Genomic DNA, 27,153 nt, shown 5'->3' with positions numbered 1-27,153 from the left:
TGTTGCTCACTAATGATACCTCTAAAATTTAGTAGGTTCATCAGTTCTGAATGTGAAACCTCATCACATAGTACAGAATGCTTACATGAAACTTCATACCACAATTAAATGTCAGGAAACTCTTGTTCATAGTTCATGAGAAAATGCCCTTGATAGCTTGCTGTTCAGTGTAAGCCAAGGCTCTGTGTTGAAGACCTACTTTAACCTATAATGGTTTACTTTAACAAATTGTGACTTGGAAGGAGAGTTGTCTCATTGGCATTCACACCACATCTCCTTATATCTATGTTCACTTCATAGTGAAATGCAGATTTCTGAATATTCTGATTTGTATTTCAAAAGAAAAATGTACAAAAAATTCATGGGACAGACAAATGTAAACCACTATACTTTTTCCTTTCAGCAAGTGCATAATTACTGGTAATCCTGTAACCATGCCTTAAGGTATAGCATTGATTGGTGATTGCTTTACTTCGAACTGACAAAATCTTTCAAGTTAGTTGTGCTTGCTATTTTTTTCTGTTTAAAAAAAATCCCTAGAAAGTCTAGTGTCTTTTTTTCTTTGTCCTTTTGTGGTTGACTTTTTGTTGTTTTATATTTGATTTATTGTATATGAATGTTGTGTCTTTCAACTTTTTAATGGGTTTTATGCTGTTTGTCTGGTCTATCAATATGTAAGAATTGTCACCGCTGTCTTCTCAAATAAAAACATTTGTAATCACAACAGACATAAAAACATCAAATCTTTTCATATTATTTTTTTATTTTGATCAAGTTATGGTTTTCATGATGACATTTTGATACAAAATGTTCAGTGTATCAAAAGTAACAAATAAAATCTACACTTTACAGTAACAAATATCATCACATATAAAACCATTGCATCGTTTATATAATTGCATAGTAAATCATAGAAAATAGAATACATTTTCCATTATTTGCTAAATAGGTAACATATAAAAATACTATTGAAGTTTCGATAAAACATTTCCTTTGTATAAATTATATAGTAAGGACATTAATAATACGGGTATATAAAAACGTTGCTATTCAGAAAAATCTCCATGACAACTTTGAAGTTTCTTAGTCAGTGCATGTTTTGTGATAAAAATATAAATAAATAATAGCACTTTCACAATTTTATATAAACATGCCATACTGTTTTCTTTATACTTTCTGTGTATAATAAATCGTTATTTGTCCACCTTATATACTTGGCACTTGGAATATAAGAAATGCTACAAATTATACAACAGTTAAAATATGGCATCCTTTTCTTAATTACTACCAAATACAATTTGGGCAAGATTTGATTAATTTTTTTCACCTATTTACAATACAGGTTAAAATTCCATCTTGGAGAAAAGATGTGAAGACTTTACAAGATTTTGACGTAAAAATGTACAAAACTACAAACAGAACACTGTACACATAGATACTGTACAGTATACCACATTTTGACAGATATACATATATACAAATTACAAATGTACAATTTGAGTATTATTCTGTATTTATACATAAAATAGATATACAAATATTTTAGAGTATATCAACCATTTATATGAGGTAAAATCTGAGGTATTGCCAATAACATTCTCAGTATGTTAACAATTACTGCATGACTTCCCTTTAATTTACCCCCCTGCCAAAAAAAAATCTCCCTTTTGTCTGAAACTTGTATTAAAAAAATTTCTTAAGAACTTTTGATTTTTTTTCAAGTATCTCTTTGATATATTTAGTTTTTTAAAATTTCCTCTTTCCAATTCTTTTTGTTTTATCAAATTTAACTTTTTCATACAATACAAGTATACCGAGAAGAACATACATAAATGTTTATTAATATTAATGGCATGATAGAACATAACAAATACATGTATCACAGGCATTACACAAACGTCACTTCCGTATCAAGATATGTCCACGATTCCTGATCGGATGAATTGTTAGTAGAATTTCTACGAAGTCCTGAGCTACGACTAGAAGTATCAGAATCATCACTGAAACTGTCATGGGCTTGTGGCCCACCTAAACGTCTATGTGACAGAGATGATTTAGTCTGTGGAATGTTTGCACTATTGTCTGTATTAGAACTACTACAACTACTATTACTCGAGGAGGAACTCATTCGAGCATTGTCACGACGAAATGGAGGAGGAGGTTGGTATGGAGGAGGCGGAGGACGTGATTCACTTGAACTACTCACTGATGACTGTCCCGAACTGTTAAATACAGAACGTAAGTTTTTAACACTCCACGGTAAATCTGCGGAAGAGTCTCTCTTTGGAGTAGTTACTGGTTCTCTTTTTGATTTCCATTGAATTGAATTTTTAGATTCAACTTTAGTTGTCACACTAGCACCTACAGTTTTACTAGGAGATTGTTCCTGACTTTTACTACTTTCTCTAGCACCTGTGAAAAATCGTGGTTTAGCAGAGTCTCTTATCACACTAGTTTCTTTTTGTTCCACATCTCTAGAGTATAAATTTGAACGGTCCTGAGATCGTGAGAAGTCTCTAGATTTGTACGAGTATCTAGTCTCTACTGAAGATTCCCTACTTTGAATTTGTTCAATTGAGCTTCGTTGTTGAGGGTGAGCACTACGATTTTGAGCAAAATTGTCTGAAGTTTTGGGAAAATAGTGACGACTTGATACAGGACTCGAATCTGATCGATCCCGTCGATATGGTGGAATTTGTTGACTCTCTGTGACAGTATCTGAAGAACTATTGGATACACTAGAAGATGAGTAGTTCAACTGAGCATTTGGTGATGAATTGCGACTAACCTCATGTATTCTCCTGTCCGTAGCTAGAGGAGACTTTTCCCGTGTAGGACTCCTCCTGCTTAGTGTTCCAGCCTTGTCAGATGAGTCACTTGCACTACGATGTAATGCAACAGGTGATAAAAGGCTACTATCAGGAATCAATGATTTTTTGGCCGAGGAAGTATCCAGTGAACTACTTTTGATTTGCTCATAAGCTTTCATAGATTCTTCCCAAATTTTCTTTGGGTCTTTCTTCGTCAGTGTAGTATCCTCTTCGTTTCCATCAGAGGAATCACTGCCACCCTCCTCCTGTTCTATTATTACCTCCTCCTTTCTTGAAATTTCCTTGCGGTCAATATTTTGAACACTTGGGCTATTTAAATGCTCCTCCATATATTTGCGTAGGGATTCTTCATACAATTGTTTTGCAAGTAAACTTGCTTCCTTTTGTTTCTGGCTATCCTGTTCGGAAATCTCTAATGGAATTCCATGTTTAAGCATAAAAGTTCTCTGACAAGCCTCATCATAAGATGGAGGCCTATCTGGTCGATTTGGTGAGTTTGATAAAGTTCTATTGATATCACTATCACTGTCACTTTTCACAAGAGGGTATGGAGGTGTGCTTAACTTTCCAATATTAAGTTCTGAATGATGAAATTCATGTTCCCTCTTTTGATCACTTCCTGAGCTATCGGTGCTATTTCTACGTACTTGTGAAATAATGGCACTGTCATGACTTGCACGCATTGGTGTATTATCACGTTTTTGCTGTTTCTGGTGTAATTTCAATACTACACCAGGTGGCGGTGATGTTCCTAGTCCATATTTGGTGAAAGCCTTTAAAGGCAAATTCTGTCGAACATCATTTGCAGAAGCGCTAGATCCATATTTTGTTTGTAAAATTGGGGACATGTGATCATTTTCTTTATGTTCATTAAATTCATAAGTAGAAAGCTCAAATCTTGGTTTGATAATGTCCTCAGCTTCCTTGTAACTGTGTGATCCAGATCCTTTAGATGGATTGGAAAGTTCTAAAGGAAATGATCTCCTCACTGAAACACTTTCCTTAGAGTTTGTATTGAACACTTTACGGGAATTTTTCGGTGAGATAGGTGGCGATATCAGAGAGTTCACATATTTTTTAGAGGGACTTGTCCTCCTAGCACTAGAATACTGACTGTTTAATGAGTTATCATCCTGACTCTGTCGTAATCGATCACTACTTGAGCTACATTCGGAATAATGTGAATCACTTTCATGTGACGTTTGTCCTTGAATGAATGAAGAACAAGATAATGAATGAGGAATTCCACTATCAAAAGAACTTCCACATGACAGTCTAGAAGTAGGTGACATAGGAGGATTACTTTCAGTAACTGAAGCTTGTCGTGTCAATTTTCCATTTCCTCCTTGTGGAGAGCGTTGAGTTTGAATTTCAATCTCTGATACATAGCGTAAGTTATTATTGCTTGATTCCCTATTATTTTCATCTAGAAATAAATGAGCACCACTTGAAGATTTGATTAATGTTCCGTAATCTGATTGGCGTAAAAATTCATATGGAGTTACCCGTTGATCGTCGTGATCTTCTAACGACTGTAAAGACTCGGCTGAGGCACGTTTGTATTTTTGATAACCTTCGGCACTATAACTTTGATGCATTGTATTTTTAACACCTTTGGTCACTTGGTCCTTTTCAATTGAGTATTCACGCTTTTTATGTTTCCTTGGAGGAGGTTTAGGATTTTCATAAGTTTCATAGCTACGACTCACATTTTCTGAATGTTTTGATTTGTCAGAATCACGATCCATATATTGCGATATACTCCTATTATAATTTTTTCTGTCTGTTAAATTCTCCATGCTACCATCGTCATCATATAACTGAGCATCACTAAGAGTAAGTCCTGAATCTCGGCTTAGATTTGAAGGCGATAAATGGCTTTTGACAAGATTTGGACTGGAATCAAATTCTCCATATAAATCATGTTCTAGGCTATCCATAGAAGAGTTATCTGGGCGCATTCCACCTGTGGACAAAAAGAATAATGTTATTGAAATCTTTTATGATACAGCAAAATATTCTAAAGCATTCATAATTATATTAATTATTATTTTTCATACATATAAATAAATAGCAGAACTTTCATTGTTTGTTTTAAAGTAACTATTTTTATAGTTTAACATCCTCTTTGTTGATGTTGAACTTTTTTCTAGTGTTAAAGTTCAGATGTTTTAAACTAAATTCCCTAATCATTTTAAATAGAGGGTTATTTAAATAATTCAAGGTGATATTGTATGTCTCTCTTCTGGTAAACGGATGATTACAGAACTGTTTCATTGTATTGACTTATCTCCCTTGAGGGGAATCTTCTAAACTATGTATAATAACTTTTTTCATACTGTATTATTTATTTTATGTCTTTTTTAGTGAAATTTCTTTTACTGTGAACTTAATAAATAATATCATTTGCAAATCCTCAAAAAAAAAGATAAATATCTTACTTCCAGAATCTTGTGTACTGAGATAGCTATGTACACTATCTGAATCTGTACTTGAGTCTTGTCTGATTTTCTGTTCATCCCCAAACAGACTTAGCGTTTCTACACCAAAAATGGAACCACAATTATCAATCAGGTACATTATTGCCTTATGTGGTGATTGGGTGGCCATTGGGTCTTTGATTTGCTCCTTAGACCACAGAATACTAGGTGTGATACACACGGCTAAATTATATGAGGTCATCATGTTTTCACTGTGTTTTTCCTGAACATGGTGTAAAACACAGATTAAATGGCGTAGAAGGTCGAAGTGTGAAGGTGGTAACTTAAACAGCAATCTGAAAATACAATTAAAATAGAGTTACTTCCCCTGATACATAAAAAGTCTAGTCTCTTCATATTCAAAATAACTTTATGAGCTTTACCATGAATATGTATTGTAAAATCCTTGGTTTAACTAATTTAACATAAATTAAACTTCTTTTTTTTTCAGTTTTCAAACTTTTTTGATTAAAATTGTTCTGTAGAGATTATGTACTTTGATTATTTCAGTCTTTCTATTTAAATTCTATGTTATAGGGTTGTAAAATTGCTTATCCATTTTATTACAGAATAAAACGTCTTTGAGATTATATTTTTTGACTTTGTTGTTGTTGACACACCTTTGCAATAATTACAGGTAATTATTTGATAATTACAATCCTCCTTTTGAGATCAAGTAACATTTATAGATCCTGTTGATCAAATCTTTTGTCACTTTGTTTACATAAAAGGACAGATTTTTATGATAACAAAAAATATCCATTTGTCAAAAGTAATAGCTAAGGGCAAACTTTTAAAAAGCAAAAAAACATTTTTCATCTTATTTTGTTTATGAGATATTTAATGTAAAGTTTATTTAAAATCTTGTAATGTTCTGTAATGTTACCTATATAATTATGTTTAAATTCTTACTATACCCGAAGTAAAAGGGAGGATTCAAAAGCTTGTATTATTTGATAATTTTGGTATTTATCTTCTTTTGAACTTCATTTTAAAACTATTGCCTTTTAAACTTACTTAAATGGCAACAATAAAATTAAGTTTGTAAGGTATGAAATTTTTCAAATTAACTTTAAAGTTTTCAAATATTTCTACATAAATGACACTCTTTGAAATGAAATAAGGGTGTACCTTTTAACATTGGTGACATTTGGAAGGTCTCAGCATTATTCTGTATATTTAGTAGGAATCTTATAAAAAGAACACATCTTCAATTTCAGATTTAACAAAAGCAAATAAACAATATCAAAATACAGTTAATTTGCATATGATTATTCTTTCCCATGACCTTTTATAACACAAATATATAAAGATGTATCAACTTCATGATTTTTTTGTTTTTGAAATATATGACAAATTGTGGCACGTGGTTAAATTTTTTTTATCAAAAAATGAAAGTCACAATTTTTTTCTATACTATTACAATATTGCAAATTTGACTTTTAAATTAAAGCTGAACAATTTATTTATGACTATTCATATGCTCTAAGGATTGTGGTTTTGATTATTTATTATGTTACTCCTACAAACTAAAATTAGCGGAAGTAGCTTGGTCCTCCAGGCGGTCGTCAATGATATTGATCAGTATACCCTTATCCAATGATCCATGTTTAGCGTAATTAAATTAAAACCAAATTTTGAAATTCACTCCCTTTAATTACGTACTTCAAACCTTGTGACCTGCTGAACAGGTATGGGTAAGGTCAGTTGGGTCAAATGATTTTATCGACATTGACAAATGTCAACAACTTGACATACCTGAAATTGACACGCCATTTTAACACCAATTTTCGTGTTTACTTTTTATAAAAATGTACATTTTTTAACATTAAATGAAGCAGAATAAATTTAATAATTGCTAACGCTATGTAAAATTACAACAACTAGGTTTTTAATATAATTGAAGGTCACTGGTAGTAATTTTTTTGTACTTTATGCATGTCCAATCTCATTTTGGACCATTTCATAACAGGCAAGTTACACAATAAGATTATAAACTAAAACCAAAATTATTCATTCGTTATAGAAATCCAAATAATTTGTCCACCAATTTCCAAAATATAAACTTACTGGTAGTTATCTATTATTTTCCATTTTCTCAAACTGTCCCTCCCCCTTTTTTCCTAACTTAATGGTTCTGCTGTACTTACTGTTTAACTTTGTTCATTTTTGCTGAGGAGTCGTCCTGCTCACTTAGGGCCACCCATTCATTATAATGGTCTTCCAATAACAGACAACGAGGTAGATTCCTTAAATAATCCTGAAAAAATATACATACATCAATTCTATACTCTCTTTGTTGAAAACTATAAGAAAATCGTCAAATCTATAAAAGACAGTTGATTCCCTAATCATCCTCATACTTGTTTTTTTTATAAAAAGTTCTTTGTACCAAATCATGAATATGACAGAACTTTGTTACTTATTTGTTTGATGTGTTTGAGCTGTTTATTTTTCCATTTGATTAGATAAAATTTAGAAGGGGAATGTGTCAAAGAGACAACAGACTTTCAGTTCTGAATTTTCATATGAGTTCAGTATTTTTAAGATTATACTTTTTCACCATATTCAAAATTTATCTCATAATAGTAAATTAAGTTTAATATGTACTTTTCATAATCTTAGAATTTATTTGTGTACGGTAATATTAAAACTGAGCTTCATATTCATATAATATTTAGCTGAATTTACCTTGAGAACTGCACCAACAACTAGTGTTTGAGTATTATCATCAAGACATTCTTCTCCTTCGTCCAGTTTCTCATGGATTTCTTTACATTTCACAGAGTTTGCAGATTTCCTTAATATTCCTTTTGTATATGGACCATCACGGTACATTATCCTTAGCAGGCACTAAAAAATGACAATCAGAAAATTTAAAATACTGGCAATCATTTTTTGAGAATCTCTTCATTTCCAACACATGGGTTTTTTTTTAATCTTCTGCAAATAATATATTACTTTGTTTTGAAACAATTTCTGTAATGGATAGAGATAAATGATATAATTTTTTGGCATATTTGAAAAGAACATAAATATTTTTAAAGATTTTCTTTTTCTTTTCCCGTAAAAATTCTTCTTTATAAAATCCAGTAAGTTTTCCTTACCATAACAGCTTTAGGTAGACCTCCATCTATGACCAGGTCATCCAAAGGTCTTCCAAACAGTTTTCCAGTTGGAGAAGAATTATTATTTTTGTCATCTTTACCACGACGAAAAATACTAAATGGTGAACGTCTTGGTTTCTTCATACTTTTTCCTGAGGAGTTTTCGTCTGAAAACACAAAGAATTATTTTTTAAGAACAATTCTACCGACTAAAAATAATCACACAATGTTAAAATCACAAATTAAACATGACTTTTTCATACTCTGTAATACTATGTATCAATAACAACTTACCCAATTTCCGGAAATCCAAGTCACCCAAACTTTTGCTTTTATGAATTAACTTCGATCTCATCTTTTTTTAACGAAAAAAGTTACTCTCTCGAAAAATATAAATTCCAAAACACAAAAATTTAAATCATCCAAATTCTATTGACGAAACGCAGGAAGCAATTTCCTGCCTAGTGCACCACAACACATCATACACAAAATGAGTAAACGGGGTAGGTAAAATGTCCGTGAATCATATTTATGTATTGGTCCTTGTAAGGGGTGATTAATTGTGTTTGGTTTATACGGTTTACCGATATCAATCAATCTAAGGAAGTCAATTTTTACCTTTAAGGTATATATACACCTACGTAACTACAGGTAAATTTGACAACCCTTTTGATGTTTAGTTTCTATGAAGAGGTATCAACTATAATTTGTGTAAATAAGTCAATTACATCATTATTATAGTAACTATACCCCCATGTGACTGAGATTGTCAAAGTCATGAATGAAAAACTCACCATGGCAAATCCATTCACATAAAAATAAGTGTTAATTACGTCCATGTAAAAAACTTACAATTTGTTTGGACACTTTTGTTAAGGTAGTTTTGTCAATATCTTATAATTAGATCAAAATCACAAAATCTTTTTAAAAAAAGTAATTAATTTGCATGTTTAAAATCCTTAACTACATATATTTATACATGTGGGTTAATATGCATGTACATGTACCTTGATCAATTTCTATTTTTATATCAGCATGACAAAACAGATTGTGACATCTATGCACAATAAATATTACATAGTATAACATGCTTTGGACATGCAACTTGTCACAAATGCATTTGACAAATCACCTTTCCTTCAATTTGCTGTCAATCTTTTTACATTGTCATAAATAAATCAAGATTTTTTTGTAAGGGAAAATATAATAAATTTTACTTGTTTTCGATAGAACTGTATGTACATTTATTATTAATCATAATGAATATTTGAGTGACAAAATTTAATTTTGTACGTAAATTTTTTTATCTCAATAGGTAATACAAACATTCACAGAACTAACGTCATGCTATTTTTGTGTTGCGCTATATGAATAAATCTGCATATTAATTTCCTTTGATATTTTAATTGATGGCAATTACAATTGACATTAATTACTTCATTCCAGGTATATTATAAAGGTGTAAAGAATACAGGTACTAATTAGTTGAAAGTTGTTTACCAATAACAGAACTTACTTTCTAATTCCTTTCACTGAATGTCATCTTGGCTTTTTATTTAAATAATCCTTTATCTATCCATTGTGTGTAAATCTTTTAAGATTTTAAGGAGATTAACAGCTTCAAAGGTCTAAATTTTTAGGATTAGAACATTTCAGTCCATAGTACAATTATTCTGTTATTTTCTTATTCAAGGGTAATTTGTAATCAGAGGTGTTATAAGCTAGATGAATCCATTCATATAAAGTTGTAACCATGTATTGGCATCAGTAATGATGTCTAACTAAATCTTAATGCCAAGATTAGACAAAATACGAAACTGCCAGACCGCAAAAAACATTAAAAAATTATAGCTCTTTATACTTAATTCATAATTTGACACATTTTTATTATTGAAAAGGTAATTATAAAAAAAGGCCATCAAAGCAAAATACTATTTAATGCCATTTTCATCCAAAATTGTAAAAAAAGTGGCTTTTAGAATTTTTATTCATATACCAGGTACATGTGTACAGATTTTTTAAACTATAGTAGTTAGTATATACTGTAGTCCCATAGACACTTATTCCCAAAAGACTCCAAATATGAACGACAATATTTTGGATACTTTTCTTTTAAGTCAAATTTTGTTGGTTGTTAACTAGCATATTTTTGTTGTTTATATACCTGCTTTATCATGCTTAAGACAAGAGGCTTTAACAATGATCTTTCACATAACATGATAAAGAGATTTTAGATTATCTATGAGTAAATATTTCCAATTTTACATAAATATATATATTGTTTGTTTTTCTGTTATAATCAAAGAACTAAATACTTATCTTGTTATCACTATTTAATTTTTGACTTATCTAGACAAATTCAATACAATGTGATTCCGTCTAAACATAGAAAAGACAAAGATTTAAACTATTATGTAAATTTACGTCAGTGCCAATAGATAGATCACATTTCTTGCTTTCTATAGACTTTCTTTATGGAAAATTCTTCTTTTAAAATTTACCAAGGCATTTAATTGGAAAAATTAATCAAAGATAATAAAATCGGCAACTCAAACAATAGAAGTAGAAAAGCAAATCGTAGCACTACCCAACACTGTGAAGGACTGTGATTAAAGTCAAAGATTAAAAGATATTTTTGTCAAACTTTACTTCATGACTTTGTAGAAATTAAGTCGTTAAGGTGTTAATTAAGACAATAGGATTACAATATAAATTATAAAATGACCATTTAATTTTGACAATTTTACACACCTGACTGACATTTTTATAATATTTAACCAAGATAGATTTTTATCATTGAACACTGGTTGGCGAATATTATGCTGAATTTTACTACGATTGGTACAATGTTTAGATTAAGGGCACATTTAAAAATTTATTGGCACAACTGAGTAAACAGTGTTAAAAAAAATATTAACCCAAATACAGCAGCAACACTACTACATCCCTTGGAAACATGTACATGTATATGAAAGTTAAAATTATCTACCTAAATTTGTCTTTTTTGTGGATTTCCTGTGCTTTAGAATATATTCAACATTGCTTCCCGCAGAATTCAGGTCAAGAATTTCTCCGTTTGATGGCAGTGTTACGTCTCCGTTCTTTGACTGGTAGCTATCTCTCAACTGACTCATTTTAATACTATACGGTAATTCATGACCTACAAATAAATAAAAAAAATAAAATATAATTTCTTTCCTAATTAAAAAATCTCTACAACAGCACATGTTATTAAACTTCTTAATTGAAAACAAAAGCTTTTTTTCTTTTTCTATAAAATTGTATTCAAATTATTAATGCATTAGTGTATGAATTATCATATCTGAAAATTTAAACCTATACATGTATGATATGAGATGACCACAGGCTAAATGGCAGACATTTTACTTACCTTCATTCAAGAAAAGTAACATATTGTCATTTGAAATAAAATCCAAAGAATTGTCACAAGTGAAAATTAACATGTCACTAAAATTTCACAAAAATCCATTTTACTGCAGTAGTAGCTTTTTTATTTCAAACTTTCACTTATGATTAATTTCTCCTAATCAATTTGATATATTTCCCAGTAAATAGATACTTGTGATGTTTACACACAATTTAACCCAACTACCTACTTTACAACCAAAAATTGTCAACCTGTGTTGACCTGAAATTTACATGTAGGTGGAGCAATAAATTTTTCAACCAATCAAAAGACAGACATACCTGTCATTCAAATTCAACAATTCAGGTAACAAACAAGTGATTATGTATTACACAATTTGTGAACCTATTATGTTTTTATCAAAATATTTTTCACCTTTAGAATTTTTGGACATTTCAAATAATAATAGGTTACTCCTTTTGTTTTGTTAGAAAAGAATGTTGTTGAAATGCCCACATAAGGTCAACTAAAGTTACAATTAAACTTCAGACTGTTTGTCAATATATTGTAAATTTTGGTATTCTGTTACAAAATTATTATTTTTTTTCGCATAAAACAATATTCAATTTCAGGTTATTTAGTACTAATTGGCCTCACATCAGAATTTCTTCCTACAACTCATTTGCATAAACTATATTAACTTAGAGGAGTAATTTTCATTCTTTAAAAAGTAGACCGCAATTATTTGTTTATCATTAATTAAAATCCATAAATAAACTAAAATTAATGTTTTAAGAAATAATGAGAACCCACTTGATGGAGTACACCTGTTTTGATAACCTTAACCAAATATGTATAAACCTTCCTGAAATAGTTGAGGTTGGTTCTGATGGCCACAGGGTCCAATTTTATTTGTAAACAATTACTTCATATGTAACATAAACTTGCTGGGAAGGATTTATCTTATTTTTAGCTTTCATTTGGAAAGGACCCAAGTTGCACGTGAATTATAATTTTAACAAAAAAGCTTGAAACAGGAATAGATAGACCATAAACAGAAATTAGCCAAAGACTACTTATATTCTTTAAAATTATAAATATGCCTCACGAACAAAATTCTTGAATTTGTAGGAAATTTAAAGGGGAATAAACTTAAATCCATTAAGGACATATACATGGTTTAGCATAAATTCCTTTTAAATAACAGATATTATCTGCTACATCAACAAAATGTTGTTTTCACATTTATGATGAATGCCATTTTAAATTCTTATTTACAAATTTCTTAACTAAGAAAAATACCTTGCTACTTTATATTTTCAATCCGCAATAAATAACTAAGTCAAGCCCTAAACTGTCATTATCCAAATATTAAATAGTAAATTTCAGCCATTTATCAAGGTGATTTCAAATAAATGGGACCTATTTCACAGGTATATTTGATTTATACAGATGATTTCATACCTTTTGTACAACAATCAGGTAAAAGGACAGGTATCTAATTAATTTCACTCATACCTGAATACCGAGTAACAGTCTTACTTTAATGATATCACAGATTAGACTCTAAAATCATTGACTATTCACAACAAAGATAAAAATTCTCTTTCTAAGTGGTCAAGGACTTAAAGATGGACATTAGCCTTCATACATTATTGGTTTATAAAGATAAATAATCCGAAAGGAGTGCTCAGACAAACACAAGTTTTTTTGTAAAGTATTGTTTTTAATTGTACATAATTTAAAGTGACAAAATATTTTGCAATATCCCCAACACATTTCGTTCTGTTTCACTTTCACTAAAAGTTGTGTAAATATTGAAAAATCTTTAAAAAATTAATTCATGTTATTCTTATGCTTTTAAAAGTTTTATTCGTATTCTGCACTGAAAAATCCATGCTTTACAATACTATCTTACATATGTGTTTAAAGTATTGTCTTTCAATTGTCCGGTTGCCAAATAAGTATGAATATATAAAGACGACCCTTAATCCTAAAACACTTATATAAGCTTGTAGCTAAAACTTTTGGACCTTTAACAATATAATGATTCAATTCAATATTTTATTTAAGTCTCATCTCTCAATAATATATAATACAACATTACATTAAATGTAAAAATATATAAATATAAAAAGAGAGCCATAATGATACTATCCTAATAACAACGCTTTGTAATTGACAGGGCATCAAACCATAGACAACACTTTGAAAATTACAGGACGTCAAACCTAGAAATTGTTTATAGTTACAAATAGAAAGACTACTGACAGGACTTATAAGGCACAAAATTTGAAACTTTTAATTTCTGTGACATTTGTAAACATGTCGTCAAACCTAGAATTGTTTATAGTTACAAATAGAAAGACTAACTGACAGGACTTATAAGGCACAAAATTAGATGCTTTAATTTCTGTGACATTTGTAAACATGTCGTCAAACCTAGAAATTGCTTTTAGTTATAAATGGAAAGACTACTGACAGGACTTGTAAGGCAAAAAAATTGATACTTTTAATTTCTGTGACATTTGTAAACATGTCGAGTGTCCAGTTCTTCATTTCTCAAGCACCTGATCAAACTTTCACTGTATTTACAATGTATAGTTTATTTCTAAAAGATACACATAATTCATAACATGGTATAACAATTTCAATTCTTCAAATGACCATCAAATTCATCCGCATGATCAAGCTTTGTTTTGTTTAAATGAACTGTAAGAGTGTTACTAGAATGTCTAAGATTTTTCTTTTATTTACGTTTATTGTCCAAAATAAAATGAAATCCTTGAAATGACAATAAAGCCTTAGAAGTGAAGGACATGTGTCAACTACTTCAATGTGACCAAATACACAGTCATTTTTAAGAATAAAGAATTCTATGACAATGGAGTATGAATAAACATGATTGACAGACATTAAATAAATCAAAGAGTCAATGTTAATTATAACTGATACAAACTTTCTGGCCATTGATGCATCTAAAATGGTCTCACTAACAATAAAGAACACACTCAAAAGATTCTAAAATAGTCTCATTTACAGTTAATACAAACTATCTAGCCATTGATCCATCTAAAATGGTCTCACTAAACAATAAAGAACACATTAAAAGAATTCTAAAATTGTGTCAGTTGTTAAAGTGTAAGTGTATCTTATATTGACATTTAATATACAGCTACCATATACCCAACCTAAAACAATAATACACCCCCATGAGAACAGGGACTATCTTACTCACCAATTAGTGGATAGGGACTGTCCTCTTTACCATATCTCACCCACATCTGGTAATCCTTGGGATCGGAATCCTGTGAGGAGCAAAAACAACATGTTAGACATTGGTCTGGTTCTCCGTTCACTACATATTTACCTCGTCTATGCATCACTGACCCATAAATACACACAGGAATGATGAAATTTGAGGATTCGTAAGATATACACAATAGTTTGTATTCAGAAGAAATTGTGTAATTCGATGTAATGAGAGATATCAACATTGAATATGATAAAACATCACATACTTTCTTTTCTGAAAATAATGACATAGGATTGTGTTCAGCGGCCAAGAATAGATCGGTGTTTTTTTACTCCTGTTGACACAAAAACTGATAGTAACTTCCAATTTTTCTAAAAAAAAAGTTCCTGTTCACAATTTTTTTACAGAAATTTCACTGTGAATAAAATTTCCTTTCATCCTAGTTTCCTTATGATATAAAACACAAGTTTTGTTTTATCCTTATACAGATGTGTATTCTTAGCTTGAGTCACAAAGACAAACTAACTGTATTATAGCCTCAACACAATTTGCCCAAAAGTTGTAAACAATAAAAAATATATCCAAATTTTGGCAAAGGTTGTAAATTTGATTTCTCTTTATAACTGATAACAGTTATTTTTAATTACGATAAACGATAGGGCAAATTATAAATCTGACGATGAGATAAATAGTTTATCACTCTGAGATGATACTTGTACATATAACCATGATGTAATCGAATTCATTATCCCGTAATTGGTCATCAAACATCCAGATTAGAAGGTTGTGTACCTGTACCACATTGATAACAGTTTCTGCACAAATAATCAAATTTTGACTTTTATCTTACAATGTCTGAAGTCACAAAGTATAAACTGTCCTCAATTCAGGTGTTACTGATTGACTGAGTCTTCCTCATATAGATTTAGTGGAGAAGGACAAAATACTTAGCTGTCTTAACTTGACATGTACTAGTCAGATTCATACTCATAAAAATAAATGTAGAAATTACGGTATATGAGGTCAACATCGTATTTCTCAGGTATTTCTAACAAAAAAAACCACAAAGTTGGTTATAAATTTTTTTGCCAGCAAAGAAGATTTTTTGTGTATTGTATTAACCATGTAGTGTCAGAAGTTATTTTAAAACATCTTAAAATATACTGGACGTTTTGATGATTGATGAAGGAATAGAAAAGGAAATAGGACCTTATTTCAGTGTACACTTTCCATTAAATTTGAGTTTTGCATTCATCATTTACATCATAATGAAAAAGCATGAAATAGTTGCCACTGGACGTTGCACAAACAACAATCAATCAATCATTATTTGCATGATGAGAAAAACTGTGCCAAATAGACTTTTCCCAATCAATGAATAAATTAAATACCTAAATTCTGAAATCACAATTTTAGCACCCTCTTGTCATGAAAACTAAATTTTAACAAATAACAATACAGTACAATATAAGTATCTGTCAATTAATATTTATCGTTATCTTTGCGATCTGATTTCAATATCTATGGAAGTAGATTTCTAATGTATATTTATGTTAAATGCAGAAACTGTGTATATAGGGGATTTGAGGGGGGGGGGGGGGGGGAATTGCTAATAAAACATTTCAAATTTGTACATTTCATCCATATTCAAATCATATAAAATTTTATAAAGTGTGATTTAAAATATAACACAGCGTACAAGTCTTGTCATCAATGTAATCAGTGAAACATTTGACAGTTTGAAACCTACAGGGCCTCAATAATAATTGATCACTAACAATTGTGATGGCCATCAGAGATATTTAAGGCAATACACAGATAAATTCAATGTTTGTTTGTATACATAAATAGCCGCTAACATTATAGGTCATATTTTGATGGAAAATTGATGTAAATTTTGACAAACAGCCAGAAAATCTCACAACCTGGTCACTATATCAGTGAAACTTGATATGTGAATCCTTAAAACAAAAACATACATAATGGGTCAGAGGACTGAAATAGGCTTGACCATCTCACCCTTAAGTATTTCAATACCTGATCACTATGAACATAAGATACATATTTCATACTACACAAGCTCAAGGAATATGTTACTATATTTGTTTAAAAACATGTTTGAAAACAATAAAATTTTATAGTAAGGAAAATAAGTGCCAATATGGTCTACTTACAGATAAATGGGAATGGGCCATGCATTCCTTAAGGACTTTTTGAGCATCCATATTAGTATCTACGTCAACCATGCATGGCTAAAATAAGAAAACAACTTTTACAATACAATGATAACATCAATTTAAATAAATTAATAATTCCTTCATGAAATCTAAGTGGTATTTAGAAGTATCGCATGTTTTTAAAGATGAAGATGTAAAACACTTACTTTTACCTTCCTGTTCAAAAGACTACGCATTGCTGACAAATTATTCCAACTGGAATATTCTCTCACTTATCCATGTATGTTTGAATCCAAATCATAATCATGTAAAATTAACAATATTTTACTTTAATATATTTTTAAAAGTGCAAAACAATACACATATTCTTAAATATCTGGCTAATTAGCATTAATTAAGTTAACATATGTCAATCTTCAAAGGTGCATAACTACCTTAATTGCTAATTTCTGTGATGTTTTTCACCTGTACAGGTAATTAACTCACCTCACTTATTTCTCTACTGACAACTTTTAACTTGATCACCCTTGGTTGTTCTTTCAATCTTTCATTTTCAATTTGTCTAAAAGAATAAAAATTCAAACATATCAATCTTTATAAGAGAGACCACTTCACACATTTCAGGGAGATAAAAATGCATTTTTGTAAAAACAACACATCAATCTATCTTTTATTCATTAATGTTTTATGTCAGAAGAAAAGATTGTCACTTTTCATTATTTTAAACAAACAAGTATACAATATCATCATTTATAAAAACATATCACAGGATGTTAATTATCCATCATAGCTATTTGTTTGTACTTATATCTATTTCTGCAAACCAAGAGGCCCAAAGGAGTCATGCAGTAATAAATGCTTGCCTGGTTTATAAATAATGGCCAACTGTACTATTGAAACAAACTGCACTAAAACCAATGTAATATTTAGGAATTTTTACTATGAACAATGTAAGGCCAGATTTAATTTTCAACCCTCCCCCTATTTTCATTTATGTCTGTGCCTTTTCCGTCAATAGAGAAGGTTCAAAGGGAAATCTTTCCACTTGTACTTTGGAAGTTCATATTTTACAACATTTTTTTGTGAGTTTGTATGCCTAAAATTATGTAAGTAACTCAGACTGGTCAGGTGTGCTAGTTTTATCTGTCATGCATTACACCTGTTTCGGAAGCTTGGGGTCAGGTGAGCTACTTTTATCTGTAATGCAAAACACCTGTTGAGGAGAATCTTTATAGATGTTTTAATATCAGAAATGCATAAATTACATAAAGTACATTTCCATATAATTAAGATTTGCCTTTAATCAACATGTAAACAGAACCAAGAGACAGATGGTTTGTTAAAAGATAAAAGTTAGTACTCTTACTGAACCTGTTGAGTACTCAGCAGAACTTGATGTATTAACTGAAGGGTTCAAGGGAAAAGTGTGGTGTAAATATGTATTTTTTTTAAACTAGTGGTGATAGAAACAAGGCAAATTCTTTTTGGTTGATTTTCATGTTTTGATCAGTGGCAATGTACCTTCTTTATACCCCACCTAAAGATAGTTCTTATTTGCCAACTGAATAAACTAAAACACATCTTATTTTATACATTTACAGAATTACAGTTTCCAGAGCAAAATAAATCATATTTACAGATACAGAGAAGATAAAACTTTAATTAAAACATTATTTCTTACTCTGTACAAGTTTTCTTAAAGAAAAGTTTAAAAAAACTTAAAAGCACAAGGATTAAAAAGTCTCATAATTTTTTTTCCATATGTTTAAAGGATAAGATTATTTTTTGTTTTTGTTTCAAATAAAAAATCTAGACTCCCGGATGTTTTTAACAAATAAAAATCATTTAAGTAGTGCCAAAAAAAGTTCAAACTTGTAATTCACCCAACAAACAAAATAGATTTGAATCCTGGACATTTATTTCTCCTCATTATTGTTTTTGCTCCTTACAGAAGTTCTGGTGGTTGACATTTATTAAGGTTTAAATGTTTTGTTACCAAATTAAGTCCAGATTTTGACATTGCGAAGCATATTGAGGAACTATGATTCATTATTACATGTCCTGAATCTGTATTCCCTTGTTTGTTTGTGTTTGTAATATGTCTTTCTTATTCATAATCATGATATAGCAAGGTCTCCAAAGATATTTTTGAACTTGTTATTTTTCTTTCTTATTTCCTCTTCCTTTTTATGCTTCCATATTGAAAACAGTTTTTTGTTGTTCTATAAAGTAACCAAAGTTCACCTAGAATAATAAATTTAATACTTAATTCTTTTTTTTGAAATACAGGGCATAATCCCCCCCTAAATAAATCTTAAAAATATATAAATATATACAAGTTTGTAGGCATCACCTCTCTTGGCATCACTGCCCATAATTACACAGATCAAAATAAACTATGTATAACAAACTTACTCAGTTAGTTTGGTCAGCCATTGCTGTTTCAGATCAAGTGTTTTGAATGTGGCAACACAATTACACAATGGCCATCCCATAACAAACGACAGTTCTGTAGACCTCGTCAATTCAGTGACATCATTTATGCATTCTGATAACCAGATTTCACAGACTCTTACTCTCTGCTTCAACTTGAATGTTGTTGATGTCCTGAAAATCAGAAGAAAACATTAAATTGGAAAACTTTAAATTTCAAAATAATATTGGATTTTATACAGAATTTATCAAGGTTTTCTGAATTTAATTTTGGGTAGAAAGGTAAACTTTAAGTATGTGATTTGTTCATTTGAAAATGAAGAAGATAATGTGCTGGGTTCATTTTGTATGTTTTTTCTTCATTGGCCACGGGATGAACTTTTACCTGATGGATAAGAATGCCAGAAAATTGGTAGGTAGAGATAGATTCAGTCAGAATAAGAGAAAATTTGAAGGACCTGTCATTATCATAGACAGTCTATACTGTAGTTTGTATTATCTCCAGTCAATACCGCTAATGCTTTTGTGACTTAAAACAGCAGTAGGGTATTTAGGTTTCAAAAGGAGTCAACACACACATTTACAAAAGGCCGGAATAATACTCAACCATGCCACTTATATGGTATGTGCCATTCTTAGGAGAACACAGTTAACATCAAAACAGAAAGTGAGTTTGTATGATAATATTGTGAGGTTTATCTATAAGATATGCTATCATTAATAATATTGACAAAACCGAGGGTAGGTTGATAATAGAGGCAGGCACGGGTACAGACATCTATCTCTACGGGTCAAACTTTCATAAGTTAACCAATTTATTTGTTTAGATACTATTTACACATGGATGACACCAATTTAAGACAAGTACTTTACTATATATTCATTAAACATTTTTATATAACCGTTTATTTTGGTTTGATTAAAATGGATAGTTTCCTTTGTCTATAATGGTTCTGTTTACCGATTAATTGTGGGTTGCATCATATTTAGAAACAAATATAACATATTGAGCATACTGAGCATTTGCAGATTAAACAATAGAAACAATATGCTCTTTATTCAAAATAAATTTGATGGATAAAGGCAAGTAAGTTTTTGAAATGTGGTTGACCTTTGTAGGAGTGACATTAATCAAACTTAAGTTTTGTGGCAGACGTGAAACCAAAATAGTTCAATTAGTTGCTACATAATAATTAACATCATGAAAGACGATATCTTATGAATTTTTTCCATTCAGAGTTTGGAGTTGATGTTTGACCTTTGTAATATTTGGTGAATTGGAAAGCAAATTCCGTCGTTCCAATCGTTCATACACCAAATTGAAAATAACCTTACAGAATAATATTAAGAAGTTGCAAAGTTATGTCACCATTTTAATGATCACACTAAAATTATTACCCAGAATGCATTTAATAAGATTCTGAAGACAATTGAATAAATTCACAACTTGTTTTGACATCAGTGTTTTAGATCTTGCCTTGTTTATGGATGTTTGATCACCTTGGATGATGCCATTGTGACATATTTATATCTATATGGGTAGCTTATTTTGTCTGGTTTCCATTTTACAACATGTTTGTAAAAATATAAAGATGCTGATACTCACTTCTGTTTAGCTACCAGTAAAAGGTCATTAAATAGGAACATATATCTATCTTGTATCTGTACACCCTGAAAAATAATAAAATTTTGAATAAATAATATCAAAGTAAGTAAATGTAGTATGATTGCCAATGACACAGTTATTAAAACAACTATAGATCACTGCATGACCTTCAACAATGAGCAAAGCCCATACCATAAGTATATCCTCTAAATTTTTCAACAAAAAAATGGGATGAGATCCCAATAGATGCATTTTTTTCTTCATTCATATTTTGCAAATAAAGCAGATTTTTTTATCTATTTTTTTATCACATCAATCTGAGTGTTCTTTCTTTTGATAATCATTTAAAGACTTAAATGATTGACACAATTTTGACCTTTGTCGATAAGAATGCCATTTTAGAAATCCCATGAGAATAATCTATTTGGTTTTAAGACATTATTACAAAATCATTTGATACCAAAAATGTCTATGATTTATCTATCGTTAAAAATTATCATTCAACTTTAATTCCCATAATCTGCAATTTAAACAAAAACAAGTAAAAAAACAACAAATATGAAAATCAATCACTGGAAATGATGTATGTAGCACAATGAACCATTCAGGAAAATATATGCGTCTCACGTCATCCGTGTAAGCACAGAATTATAATATTGTAATCTTAACTCTGTCGGTTTGTTGGGATTACTATCGAAATGGCCAATGGGACAAAAGTTCGGGAATCATCGGACACCCATAAATCATGGTTAATTAGGTCAAAAGCCGAGTCCTTTATTCAGAGGCATTCATTTATAAACATTTTTTCTATAGATTATAACTGATATGACTGCTTTAAGATAATTAACACATCTTTTCGTGATACATATCACAGAAGATAAATTATGGACATATTTTTAGGCGTATCTGTGGTTTTCAACCTAGGAGTTTGGTTTTTATTTTTTTTGTTTCAAGGTGTGTTTCACAACTTGTTCTTTGTTTTACTATGCAAATGACAATAAAATGTTTGTGACATATTGTTTTATCTGGTTTGTTGTAATGAAGATGAATTCCTGTAATAAAACTTTTTGAGTTGGTATTTGAACTTACGATCCTGTCATGTTTGTATTGTGACATTATCACACTTTAAGGTCATGTAATCTTTGGTAGTCTTGTATGTATTCAGTCACTTCTTTTAGATTGTGGTTTTATACTGGCTATTGTTTATCATCAAATTCTTTTATGAATTTTATTTGAGAAAACTTACTGTAGCAAACTGAACTTGACCTTCCATCACAAACTGACGATTTTCTTGATTTGGGAGTCTGGATGCAGGACTCGCCAAATCAGTTTCTTTTTTCCCCATGCTTGCACCAGCCCTGAAAACAATAAGAGTTTATAAATTACAAAATTACACTTTGATAAATGTCAGCATTAATATGAATGTTATCAATTGTGTATCACAGCATTGGAAATGTTAGTGTTGTGTTTAGTTGCCCAAATATTCCAGTTTTTAGTGTTTAGTTTACATTATTCTTAGTGTTTAGTTGCCTTAATCAAAAGTGTTTTATAAACATTTTCCCAGATGCTTACTTGTCATTATCTCAAATTATGATTACCATGATTGCCTTTTGTTACTAAGTCAGAAAAAAAATCAGGATAAGAAAAAAAATGTCTGCTGTCTCAAATACTTTTTGAAAGTCCTGCATTTTCACATGATACTTTTAAGGCTCCTAATGTGAACTAAGAAAACTGATCTACTTTAAAACAAATTTATTTACATTTTTGGAAAACATACCGCTTATGCATCAAAATTTGATGGCTACATTCAAATAAACATCCAATTTTGTATTATTTTTTTATAACTATTAAAAAGGAATAACCTCAGATCACTCACTAGATATGCTGTTTAAATGTATATGTATCTCATAAATATCTTTTGTTTGTGAAAACGAAAAAAAAGAAAAAAAGAAAAAACTTTCAGCACACTACTAAAACAGGAAAAGGTGCATTTTGATTCCTAATTTGATTCTATATGGACTAGGCAACCTTGATATTTTCATTGATGCATTATGTGGTCTAGGATATTTATAATACAACAAAACATGAATGTCACTTGAAATGACTGATCAATTTGATGTAGTGAAATCTTGTACTTCTAACGATTCTAAAACAAACGAGAATGTTGACCCATGTTTGTTTCTTACTTTTGTAAATTTCATTCATTAAATTCTTTTACAAATGAGTAGGAGTAATCCTACAATTGCTGTGAATTTCATTCATAAGACGTTCCCCACTCTGTTAGAAAAATATTTTTGAATGGATAATCACTTTAAAAGCATGTTAGGTAAACAATGTCATTCTTTTGTTATTAGTCAAAAATTTAGGCCAAATATCTAGACAATTTTAATGGAATAATATACTTAGAAAAATCAAATGAATATTTATTTTCAATGACAGAAAAAAAATCTCAATACAGCATGAAAAGGCTGTTACGATTGTTTTCAATGAGTAAACATATTTACAAGTTTACACGAAAGGCCTACAAAATTTCAAAAGACAAGACAGACAACGTTATTTTTTACCTAGCAGGTAAACAAGAAAGAAGATGACCCTAATTTAGCCATTATCACAATATTTTTTAAAAGAATAAAATGCACTTCAAAGGGACAAATTGTTTTGGTTCCAGAATGACGGCTATCTGATATCAAATCTGGTAATTATCCTCACTTTAATTTTATAATTAGAAAAATTAATCTATTTTTGGTTTTAAATCTCATATTTGTTTAACCTTCTCATAAAAGATTAAAATAAATAAGGTCAAAATTGCATGATAGTTAGTAGAAGCTCTGCATTTTAGTATACTACCAGATTGTATTGTTTGTGTCAACTGTGAATAATTCCTACTTGTAGTAGAACTGATAATTCAATTGCCAGGATGAAATCAGCATAAGCATCTTACATAAAAACCTGGTTCAAGGACAGTAAGCAGCACTGGCAGAGACTGAGAGTCTTAAAAAAACACATTATTTAACTCATAATGAGTAATTCAGGGTTTTTTTACCAGTTTAGTGCTGAATTAGGCCTGATGGGGTTTTGAAAAAAAAAAAGTTTCAAAGTTTCAATGTTTCTGATTATTCAAGGTGTAAGATGTTAAAATGTAGAAAGGGGCTGTCCAACTGAAAACTATTTTTGGTTTATGGTTCGATCACAATGTCTTACATACTTAAGTGCAGATGTCACCCCTTTATGAGAAAACTAAATAATTATAAAATAGGTAAATATTAAGTTACTGTACAGGAAGAGTTTACTTAAAAACAAATCTATTGCATGTTACTGTGATGTCTGGATGTTAATTGTTAAATGATAAAGAATGCTTTTGTCAGACTGAATAGGTTTTAACTGCATCTTCAGTATATGTATTAAGTTTCCTAGAGAAGAACCTAAAAGTTTTGCACTTACTAAATGATTGAATAATAAAGTATAAAACTTATTTATTTTTTGCTGGTTAAGAAGAGTTAAAAATTTACAGATTTCTTGGACCAAATCTTAAGTCTTCTGTACTGGTAGATATCGACCAATTACCTTCATTGGACATCAGGTTCTATAATCGGTCATTTAATTTGACCTTGTAACCTTTATCAAAACTTGATAATTCTGGTCAAATATGAGGACCTTTCTACTAAAATAATCTGTACTTCTTTTTCTGTATGGTTGGTACATCATTTTAAAGACATGAAGATAAGATTTGCAATATATTTTAAGTAAACTTTAAACTCATAAGGCAGAAATGTCTTTTATACTTTTACACTCAAAACACTTTTAGGGTATGACTATAATTGTACACTTATCAAGATTTAAGATTTTTTTTACATCCTAGTTGATTTATGATTTTAGAATCTTGTGATAACTGGAATAAATCTAGCTACTAAGAAAAAAAAATCAGGATTTTATAAATTTAAAGCCACTTGTATAATCGGATAACCTAATTTAAATTTACTTGATGCCCAAAAACCCTGTGTTTATAATCCAGTACAAAAAATTTATTGAAGAATTATACAATGGACAAAAATACTATAAATATCAGTAATGTACTGACAATTCTATATTCTCCGTTCCTCTTGTAACATATTTGTCAGGCACTGAATAAATATATAACGTTTGGCATATATGGTGATCGCACGGTACATGTGGTGATGGATCAGTATATGTGGTGATAGTACCCATTGAATATACTTAGAGAGAAAAACAGATCAACAAATCAGATAAAGATCTTTATTTCTTTATTTGTTAATGTCGCAATTATACTTTCATGTTTGAACATTTTTAAAAGATAAAATCAACATAAAAAACAATCTTTATGGCCAGTGAAAGCTCTGTTTTAATACAACTTTAAGAACATCTATGTCAAAACAAACATAAACTTTCTTCTAAGTCTCAAACAGACTTGAATCATACCAAAAGAAAATATTTAGTACATATATTGCAATCTAAAATAAAAGAGGCTTTAGCAATTTGCTAAATAATATAAGGACAAAAAAAAGTGTGTGAATTATAAAAGTGCTAACGTATAACTGACGTAATGAATACAAAGCAAAGTTCAAACAATGGGTTGACCGAAAACTAAACTCGCATGAAGATGTCATTCTGATGTCTGACCTTGAGTTGATGTCAGATCTTTGATAGTCAATTAAATCTTATCTAAAAAAACTTTTTAGGAGAAGATATGTAAAGAAGATGTGGTATGATTGACATTGATACAGGCCACGAGATGCGGAGGAAAACAACAAAATGTATTGCAAAGACATCTGATCATTGTTGGATTTCTGTCTATATACCCCACATCTTTTTATTCAAAAATCTTTCAATTTTTATGAATGAGTATAAACTATATGTCTATATCTGTTGAAATATTATTTAACTTTTAACAATGGAAATCTTTGGTATAGATCAACCTTGTATAAATCTTTAAATGAACTTAATCCAATTATAGATGAAGCCCAAGTTATGTTCATTTGACAGCAATTAAATCAAATTATAGTAAATATTAATTTACCTCAATAAAACAGCGCCAAGACAATGGCATAGAAATATAAGTAGTCCGAAGGTCTTATTATGAAACAGAATAAATTGAAATTTAACATACGATCTTGATCCTTGCCTGATATTTACAAACCTGACGGGACCATGTTTGAAGTTCCTTGCATTATGTCAAATATTATTTCAATATTTAATGTACTAATTTTTCTTTATTTGCCTTTCAAATATACTTCTTTATAATATGAACTTATAGTTATGTATTTGACTTATAAATGTATTGGATAGTTTATTTGCAGAGTAATTTCACATAAACATCCAACATAAATTGTTTTTGTTGTCATTTTGTTGAGTACATTACAATAGTACCGTTCTTCGTCTGATCTATAGAAATGGCCATCTATATTAGTATCAGGACTTAATTTGACTTGAAATTTGGTCCAGAATTTTATTCATAAATTCATAGGTATAATATTGGAGTACAACGTAAATAAATATCTCTTATAATGAATGATGTTAAATGATGGCTAGACAGATCCCTTACAAACAGAAGACAGTGATAACTGGTAGTTCATGTGTCCAGTGACAAATATTTCATACAAATTTAGGACATGAAAGTGTGGTCAGTTTATAACATAACAATATATCAGTCATTTTGCCTCATGAAGTATCCCCTAACCCATGCTGCCAGATTCAAGAAGTCCATGTTGCTCAAATATTGTTTCAACCAAATCATAATGATTTTTGGCTAGGAATATAAACCTGCTTTCATTAAACTTTATTATTTGAAAAATTATCTGGGTACATAGGAAACTTTAGAGAATAGTATAATTCACCTTCTTCAATACCCTTGAATTCAAACTTTCAACCTTGAACTTAA

General features: G+C 30.1%; 1 protein-coding gene across 10 annotated transcripts in view; it reads right to left on the bottom strand.

Annotated features, from left to right (window-relative positions):
• Positions 1-745: 745 nt before the first annotated feature.
• The window catches only part of LOC134688258 (rho GTPase-activating protein 20-like), a 166,205-nt gene continuing 139,797 nt past the window's right edge, over positions 746-27,153 (bottom strand). For all 10 annotated transcript variants that reach the window (XM_063548772.1, XM_063548775.1, XM_063548773.1 and 7 more), the window contains 12 exons: positions 22,504-22,615; positions 21,258-21,322; positions 19,634-19,825; positions 17,705-17,780; positions 17,216-17,293; positions 15,024-15,093; positions 11,408-11,578; positions 8,419-8,585; positions 8,003-8,164; positions 7,462-7,571; positions 5,273-5,607; positions 746-4,797 (listed from right to left, as the gene is read on the bottom strand). In XM_063548772.1, coding sequence (XP_063404842.1) covers positions 1,889-4,797; positions 5,273-5,607; positions 7,462-7,571; positions 8,003-8,164; positions 8,419-8,585; positions 11,408-11,578; positions 15,024-15,093; positions 17,216-17,293; positions 17,705-17,780; positions 19,634-19,825; positions 21,258-21,322; positions 22,504-22,615 — 4,447 coding nt within the window. In that variant the 3' untranslated portion in view covers positions 746-1,888. The remainder of the gene's footprint in view (positions 4,798-5,272; positions 5,608-7,461; positions 7,572-8,002; positions 8,165-8,418; positions 8,586-11,407; positions 11,579-15,023; positions 15,094-17,215; positions 17,294-17,704; positions 17,781-19,633; positions 19,826-21,257; positions 21,323-22,503; positions 22,616-27,153) is intronic.

This window comes from Mytilus trossulus, chromosome 10 (assembly GCF_036588685.1).
Source record: "Mytilus trossulus isolate FHL-02 chromosome 10, PNRI_Mtr1.1.1.hap1, whole genome shotgun sequence".
Lineage (NCBI taxonomy): Eukaryota > Metazoa > Mollusca > Bivalvia > Mytilida > Mytilidae > Mytilus > Mytilus trossulus.
Note: the sequence above shows the minus strand (reverse complement) of the source record. Positions and strands in the feature narration are given on the sequence as shown.